General features: G+C 38.0%; 1 protein-coding gene across 1 annotated transcript; it reads right to left on the bottom strand.

The window, feature by feature from the left end:
- Nucleotides 1–5,238: 5,238 nt before the first annotated feature.
- On the bottom strand, nt 5,239–6,270 carry LOC149882441 (uncharacterized). The gene has a single exon (XM_090065803.1). The coding sequence runs from the start codon at nt 6,268–6,270 to the stop codon at nt 5,239–5,241; it is 1,032 nt and encodes a 343-aa protein (XP_089921929.1).
- Nucleotides 6,271–9,153: the final 2,883 nt, after the last annotated feature.

Here is a 9,153-nt window from a genome sequence, read left to right on the forward strand (position 1 = left end):
CAAATTCTTTCCAAACGTTTTGTGCATGCGCGTAGTCTTCCTCTTTTGCTGGTTCATCTTCCAGTTTGGAATAAAAGGTTTTGATAGGAGGCAATTGCGTTTCGGAAAACTTTTTAACCGAGTCTACCCATTCGTAAGGGTAAATGCCTTTTTTTCTTATCAAGTTGAACTGTTTATCTTCAGAAAAATATTTTTTAACGTTTTTGCATTGATCGTCGGTTAGATTTTTAGCCAGTTTTTCTAATTTGTCAGACATGAATCTGGTGGTGTCAATAAACCTAATTTCTTTCCAAACTCCTTGAAGTTTACCTTTTTTATTGATAAAGTCTCTCACTTTGATTTTTTTCGAGAAGCTGATGTAATTTTCTTCGTTGTTGGGTATGCAATTGAGCTTTCCACCTAATTTCTTGATGAATAAATGGCTGTCATATCCAGACAAGTTATGAAAGGCAACTGGAATAAATTTTGGAATTTTATTATCCAAGTTGCATTTATTATGAGCAGCACCACGGTATTTTCCAGTCAAATGACAGTGGTCCCATACTTTATCACCGTTAAGATCTTTATTGCAAATGTGACATTCAGTTGCAGCTTCAAACTTCTTCTTGTCCTCATCAGTTTCTATTTTATTTTTTTCCCATTGTTGTTGTAGTAAATCGCTGTCGTTCCAAATCTTTTTAAGGTCTGCTTCAAGCCTGGTGATAAATTTTTTAGCCACGTCATCATCATCGCTTTCAGCTGTGTACGTTTCAAGCTTTCCCTTGTAAATGGTCTCGTCGTAGCATTTGATATAATAGAGGATGGAACTTGGAACATGCTTTTGATATTGTTTGGTGTACGATTCTTTATTATTATATTCAGTGCTGTCATCGATGGTCTTGATGAAACTTTCAAAGTCGGCATAGACCACAAACGGATGTCTCATACCCTTTTGAAAGTTTTTAAACTCAAGGGTCGACCCTTCTTTAGGAAGATCGATTCTCATTGGAGCATTATCATAGCAGCCTTCTCGATGGATTTGAAGCTTTTCTTCTTGGTCAAAACCTTGCATGCACCTTCTGCAAAAATATCTTTTATGTTGCTTTTTCGATGCTGAAGAACCGGCAAACCGACTGAAATTTTTAATGAGACAATAATGGCTGTTTTCTTCGTTTGAAATATACAACAAATCAACACAGTGCTTTCGGTCCATAAAATCAGATACTCGTAAAGGTTGAGGTGCTTTTTCTTCATACTCATAGACGTTTACGCTAATTTCAGGATTATTCACTTCAAACTTGTCGATTTTATGGTAATCAACAGGAAATTTTATTCCATCCCAATCGAGCTCTTCTGATTTTAGAATCAAGTCATCATCAATTCTTTCGTTGTCTCTATTTTTAAGGTTCAGAGCTCTGGTGACGCACCACTTGAAGCATTCATTGTCGTTGTTTTCCATGTTGACAATGGCCTTTTTGTTTTTCAACTTGGGAGGTAACTCCATGTAGGAAGAACCGCTGAGAGGTCTATAGTCGATAAAATTCATGTCCATTTTTAAAATCTTGGACAAGACGCCATTGGATCCCAATTTGTTGTATTTGACACTATTTTCCAAGATTTTTTCTTCCATTTGCCTTATTAACGTTCTTAAATCCGTAGCCGCTAGAATAATTTCCGAGTTGGATGAAAAGTTTGCCATTCGAGTGACTTCTTCACCAGTCAAGATGCTTACAGATTTCATTTCACACGTTAAAATAATCCTTACCTTTGTGTTTCTTTCTCCTTCCATGGTTTGAATAGCAGACTCTCTTACCCTATTAAAAAAGGATTCAAGGTCTTGGTATTGAGAAGACGGAGAGTAAGAAAATTGTAACAGCATGTTCCAATGAATGTTCAGTCATATTAAACTTTACTGTAAAAGGTCTTGGAGCACCAAATACGACACCTTTGAGAGACTTGATCGTTTCTTCAACACCATTTTTTACGCTGTTTACTGCATTTTTCACCGCAGTTGGAACGTATGGATCAACGAGAGCATTTATTTTGTTAAAACCGTTGTAAACAGTCGTTGCAAATCTTGAAAGCCAACCAGGTCTAGGAGCAGGAACAGGTTTTGGAGTAATGACGTTTGTTGAATCGACAACAGGTGTGTCAAGGATGGATGGCTCATTTCTTGTCACTCGATTTTGCAAGCGAGCAGGACCAAACGAAATCAAGTCATTGGAAACAGGTCTCGGTGCAGGCAACGGTCTCGCCTCAGTCGTGCGTCTACGAGCTACATGTTGAGTAGCAGGACCATACCCAATGATGGGCTTTGTTGCTCTTATAGCTTCAATGAGCTTAGCTTTTCTCATTCTTGAGATGCCTTTGACACCTCGGTCATTAGCCATCTCTTTTAACGCTTTCATATTAAGTTTATCCATTTTATATAAGGAAAAAAATTCTTTAACCCATTTCAATTTTTGCAGTGATCAAAAAATTTTAATTTTCAAACAAAAATTAAAATTTCTTACAACCTAATTATTTGATAACCGTGTTTATTGTCGAAGTATTTCCAGTAATGACCCGTTTTTTTTCTTAATTGGTGATGAGACTTGTATTCAGTCACCTCACCTGTCTCCACATGGGTGATTTTGTAAGCGAAAGGATTTTTTCTATTTTCAACAAGTTTTTCCCATTTAGGATCGACAGGCTTTTTCTCTTTTGGCTTACGCGTTCTCGGTCTACCCACAGGTTTTCTTTCTTTCACCTCTGTCATCAACTCGTCTTTATTGAGCAAATTGTTTTCGAGCGCGATCATGGTCAAAGCCAACAAATTGTTTGATGTTTGCTTTACACCATTTTCCTTCAGCAACTCTCTCAATTCCTTTTTTGTGTAATGCATTTTTTATTACTGAAAGATTTTATTCTTCTTAATTCAATTTTTTTCAATTCTTCAAAAAGAATCAAAAAATCGCAGATTTCAATGGACCTAAAGGATCTTTAAAATTATCTTTGACATGGACAGTTAGAATTGCAAAGCATACGTTCGCAATCTATATATGAAGATCTACGTTTTGGAGTATCTTTCTTAACAACAGGTGCTTCTTCAGATAATGCTTTCAAAACAACAGGCGGTTCTTCAACATATTCCATGATAAGCTTGTCACCCAATTCATCAAATACAATAGTTTCGTCAATAACCTCCATCTTTTTTAAATGCTGTAAATTATTTATCTCGAATTCAATTTTTTTAATTCTTCGAAAAGAATCAAAAATTCAAAGGCATACGGAAACTAAAAATTCAGAGAATCTAAGCAGCAGGAGCGCAAAATCGACCCACTCTCCAAGAAGACGAAGAGAATTTTTCCCATTCTTCTGCAATAATATCATTTTGCGACTTATCTTCTGCTTCTAACTCTCTTTCAAGCATTCTTCCCATTTCTTCATATTCGTCAGCTGCTTCATTGGAAATCCTGTTCATCAAATCAATGTCTTCGGCTGTGAAACTGGCAAGATAGTGATTGCCATCTCTATACTCAATACTAATTTCCTCATCACCAAGCGTTGAATCTCCAGTTAAACTGTGAACATTAATAACAATTTGATCCCCTGATTCGTTCAAGACGATTGCATATGGTATATCATGTCTGTATTCAACTACAAGTCTTGTTTCAAATGTATGATAGCGATGACCATATTTATCCATCATATATTCAATAAGTCCATCGTTGAAGCAGACGTACCTTTCACCATTTTCGTCAAACTCAATCTCGTCTCCAGGCTCTTCAAAAACAGTGACGGCGCTGACATGACCATGGAGCATTTCCACATAATGATGACCCAAGTTATTAACACGAACGACATATTGATGCCCATACTCATCCGTTTGAATCAAGACCCTTTTTCCGAAAGAGTCAAAAACATAAGGAAGACTAAATCCATATCGACTCTCCCAAAGTTGCTCACCAGAGGGACCTGTCACATATTTTCCATTTATATTATCCATCTTTTTTAATCGCTGTAAATTTCCTTAGCTCGATTCAATTTTTTTTTCAGCAAACTTTCAAGCAGCAGGAGCGCAATCAGATTCTTCCCACTCTTCTGCAGTCAACTCTCTTTCCAACATTCTTCCCATTTCCTCAGCCTTATCGTCTGACAAATCATCATATGAAAAATCATCTTCTTCTTCAAACATCTTTTTTTTAATCGCTTCAAATCTCGAGTTCAGTTTTCAATTCTTTAAAAAGAATTAAAAATCGCAGATTTCCAGTGATCAATAGATGATAACCTAAAGAGCCTTATAGCCATCTAGCAACCTACCATCTTTATTTACATATATAACCATACCAGAGCATGTATTGCTGTTTATCCCATGAAGATTAACTTTTATTTTTTCATCACCTGGCTTGTAAAATTCATACCCTCCAAAAAATTCATCTTTAATAATTTTGCTTTGATTATTACCCATCTTTTTTTAATCGCTGTCAATGATTTTACTCGAATTCAATTTTTTTTTCAGAAAATGGAAAATATTCATATTTTTGGAGCATCGTGTCCATTTTCAGTTTTGCTGACATTTTCTTCTTTTCTTCCCAATCGCAGTCCATTTCAAGAACGCGTTTGTCGATCGCTCTCAGCTTTTCTTGCTTGTTCAAATGAACCCACTCTCTGTTGCGCTCTTTGATTTTTTTCTCCATCCGCGAAAAGTCATCCTCTTTTTTCTCCCACAGCATCGCGTTAAGCTCGTCTCTTTTTTCATCGCTGTACACTTCAGGAACTTTGAACCTCACCTCCTTAAAGGATCTGAACGCAAGAGCTTCGAGCTGACTTTTCTTTTTTGCATCAGGCTCTCTTCGGCTGCACTCCAGAAAAAACGGGTGAAACGCCATTTTATTTAATGATCTCAATCTTAATTCCTTTTTCATCTATTTTTCCGTTTCGCTTCTCAAAATAACCGCTGCTGTGTCCCGTCTCTTTCATCGCTTTGTAAAGAGAGCCGTATTCGATCACTTCTCCTGTTTCAGCGTGCGTCATTTTTACAGCCACGGGATGGTTTCGGATCAAACGAAGCCTTTCGTATTTGGAATCTATCGGCTTGACATCCTCCATCATCGCATTTTTATCGATCAAGTTATTTTCAGCCGCAATCATCGCCAAACCCATTTTGCTTTTCGACGTTTTTGAAACGCCGTTTTCGATAAGTAAATTTTTCAAATCCATTTTCGTATAAATCATCCTTTTATTAAGGACTTATTTTTTTATCTTGAGAGGAAAGAATCAATACACAACGTTCATTTTGTTTCCGTCGGATTTGATTCTGAGCAGCTTGTCAGAGATCACCACGGCAAAGGCTTGAGTGTCTGCAGGAACGTTTGCGTTAATGGTGGCTTTAATTTGCACGTCCAACACGGTCGATTTTAACCTCTCAGCCTGCTTGCTCACGTCAAAAACGAAAATAGGGCAAATGTGTCTGTAGTTCAGCGCTGTTATATTTGGCTGGGCGACAATTTCGCTGATTCCAAAAATCTTGTTGTCAAACTTGCATGCGTCTCTGTAAACCCTTGAAAATTTGTTGTTTGTAAAGGCCAAGTCGTAATCCACAGCAGGGTACCATTCGCTGTTTAAGGTCACATACATGTTTTTCAAATCGCAGTGGTTGAACACGGAAGGGTTTAGATCTTGACTACCGTCTTTATTGGTCTGAAATCCAACAATGATGTATCTCGGACGTTCACTGGCTGATCTAGCACTTAATCTCCAACTGAACGTATTGGACACTGGCACGGCAATGGTGTCGCACTGTCTGGATCTAAACGTCAACGGAACGTCCACTTTGGACTCGATGAGTTTGTAAAGACGGTTGTTGGCCATAACAGAGGGAGTGACATGAGGCATAAACAAAGACAGTTTGCTCAAGGTTACTTTTCCTGCGGCTGTTTCAGCGCTCTTAAAAATGGCATCAACGTCGCTCTTTCTTACAAGGGTTATCGTGTGCTTGAATCCGTAAAGAACTTTTTCGTAATCTTCACATAAACCAAAAATGTGCTTCAAAGGAATGCAGAATGAAAAGGTGCCTTTATCAGCAGGCTGCTTAATGATGAAATCCTGTCTTGCGCTAAAGCCGCTGTTGCTTACAAGATCGGCAAGGGCAGTGCTGTCTCTTTGCCACAGCTGATTCATTCCTTCCGACACTTGGAACTCTACAGTATATTTCAGGAAACCCAGCAAGGTAGTGGCTTGACCTGGACTGTATATGGTCTCAATCTCTTGATTCGACAACTGATAAGAAATCTGACTGAACAGGTGCATGATGCCTTTGTTAACAAGAGTAACCACATCCGCATCCGCATAGGAAGTACAGTCTGCTTTTGTCAGTCTTCCTTCCACCAAAAGGTATGCATCACAGGGACGCGTGAACAAATCTTGCTGCTCAATGTTGATTCTTATCTCACCGGACGTGTTTAAATTGGTGCTGACCGGTTCATATTCGTGAAATTCATATCTCTCAATACCTTCATCAATGATGATTTCTTCTGTAATGTCTAAAACATCTGAATTTGCCATTTTTCTATACCAAAGAAAAAAAAATTTCAGATCCTTTGAATTTTATGCGATCTTCAGTCCTCTTCCCATCTTTAGATCGTTTGAATCTCTATGAAGTTTTACCAGGTCTTGGATTCGGATGGACCCTCCTAGAGAGGAATAATCGCTGCTCACCTTTGGAGGTCCGACCATTCCGGAAATAATGTCTTTGCTTTTTTGAGTAAGCTTTTGAGATCCTTCATGGAAAGAATTTTTAGATCCTTCAGATCCATGGAAAATCTGAGATTTTTTAGGAGTTCCAGTCTTGGCATACACCTTTTCTAGCGCCTTTTTGCCTTGGTCGATAGCCACATCTTTCGCTGTCGCAATCGCCGAAGAAGTCAACTCTTTCCCTGCAGATTTGGCAGCTGTAATCGCCTCTCTTCCCAACTCGCTTTTTGCAATCTTGCCTGCCAAATTAGACGCTGCTCTTGACGCGCCTGATGCTGCTGCTCTTTTTAAAAAATGGCGCAACGTGTCCATGATTCCACTTCCTCCAACAACGTGTTTCTTAACATATCTGTTTCTGTAAATGATCATTTTTTAAATACGAGAAAAAAATTATTTGCTATCGATGGACTTCATTATCGATTTGTACTGGTTTTTGCTAATCACCTTTTGCCTCAACAGCTCATCGCAAATGCTCATAGCTTCATTTCTCGATCCCGTATTCCCAGCACGACAAGCAGCCACGCTCAATTCAAGCTTTTCCACCAACGCATTCGGATCGCTAGGAAGAACGATCACTCCTGAACCTTTTTTTCCCTTTTCAATACGCGCCATTATTTTATTGTATTCATCATTAAAACGATTTTCAATATTACTTCTAACCTCTTGCAGCTCCAACTGTTTATAATATTCAGCATTTTTTTTATCGAGCTCTTCAATATCGTAACGAGAAGGAACTGAAATAGAATCTTCTCTATTTTCAGTTTTGCGAGATTTCAGCTCGTTTTCAATATGGATGATGAGTTGATTGTATTTTTTAATCTCTGAAGCTCTGGGCTTGTTGTGTCTCGCATCCGACTTTACAGCATCACTCTCTACTAAAATTTTCGAGTAATTAGCCACATCTTCAGCGGTGACGTCCTTTGAAACGCTTGGATTGGTCATGAGATTCCAAAGACCTTTTGTTCCTACACACTTTTCACCTCCAACAATCATATCGTTGCCTTCAAACATCACTCCCATTTTTCCAATCGTATATTGACCATCGCTTTTGCTCAATTCAAACTTGTTCTTAAAACTTGTTTTAAATTTTGCTCTTGAATCCAGCTCCATCAAAATCTTTAAAAACACATCGTTCTCAGGAAGAATAGAAGGCTCTTCTATTCCTGTCGAGTCTAAAGGCTCAGATTTAACCTTAGGTTTAAACTCAGACTGATTCGGCGTCATCATCTCAGATTTAACTTCGTTTTTATTCTCGTTTTTGACCTCGGATTTTATCTTTTTGAGCGTCTTTTCGTTGCTTTGAATAATAGGTTTAAACAGCTTTCCCACATCCGTCTGAAAATCAGCATCTAAAATGTGATCGTTGATGCTGTTCTGATAAATCCTCTTTCTTCTATCATTAATCTCTCTCAAAATTTCATCTCTTTTGTTCGCGTCTTGTATTTTAAAAAAAGACATGGTTTTTAAAATACGATAGAAATTATTTTTATATCCCTGGAAAAAATCTTTAATTTTTTTTAAACAAATTGTTAAACGCCTGAATGGCATCTTCTCGTCCTTTTTGGATCAAGTTCTCTTTAGCCAATTCATCTATTCCGTTTTTAGTTTTGGTTCGTATTTCCTCCGTCATGGTCTTAAACTTTTGAAGCTCGCCAAGAATCAACTGAAACTCTGAATCGCTTATTTTATTATCCATCAACGCTTTGGAAATGTGCTCGCTGATCGTGTTCAGTTTTGACTCTGCCAGCACTTTTACCTTTTCATGCTTTTCCGCTTTCAAAGCCATTCTTTTGTTCACTTGACCTCCGACAATCGATAAAAAACCCATTCCAATAGCCACCCCTTCACACGCAATCGCCGCTGGACTTGCAGTAATCGTAGACAAAAGACCAATTCCAGTCGCACCCAATGCTATGCATAAACCTTGCATCGTATTGTCCACATTCGAAATGATCCTGAAAACGCGATGGTACTTTTTGCTGAGATGAACTCTCTTCTTCCTCTCGTTGTCCATCTCTTTTCGGATTTCGCTTATTTTTTGAAGACGGTAAACGTGTCCATCATCCACTGGAGCTGATGGAAGAACTGGATATATTTCTTTATAACTGTTTAGATCCATTTTTTTATTAAGGAGAAATAAAAAAAATTTCTTCCCTGGACTCAAAAGAAATTCACGATGCAAAGGCTCTCTCCCTTTTTAATCACGATGTCCTTGTCGCTTCTGTTATAAATTTCCATGAAGATGTTCTCTACAGACTCTGAAAAAAGCGAAAAGTGGTTGAAATAATTCAGCTTTAAATTTAGCTCATGCCTCAAATTCACCAAAGCAACACCTCTATCCACTTTAATCCCAAACATAAAAACAATCGTCTGTTTGGATAAACGGTTCAACTTAATGTCTCTTTGAGCAAATATTTCACATCTGGAACGACGACAAAG

Source organism: Hydra viridissima, unplaced genomic scaffold, assembly GCF_058129835.1.
Source record: "Hydra viridissima isolate aposymbiotic clone 2 unplaced genomic scaffold, HvirCarnegie_v1 scaffold_11, whole genome shotgun sequence".
Lineage (NCBI taxonomy): Eukaryota > Metazoa > Cnidaria > Hydrozoa > Anthoathecata > Hydridae > Hydra > Hydra viridissima.

Excerpts from the sequence above, each read along its gene's own strand:
- LOC149882441 (XM_090065803.1), bottom strand. The coding sequence starts at position 6,270 with ATGCACCTGTTCAGTCAGATTTCTTATCAGTTGTCGAATCAAGAGATT.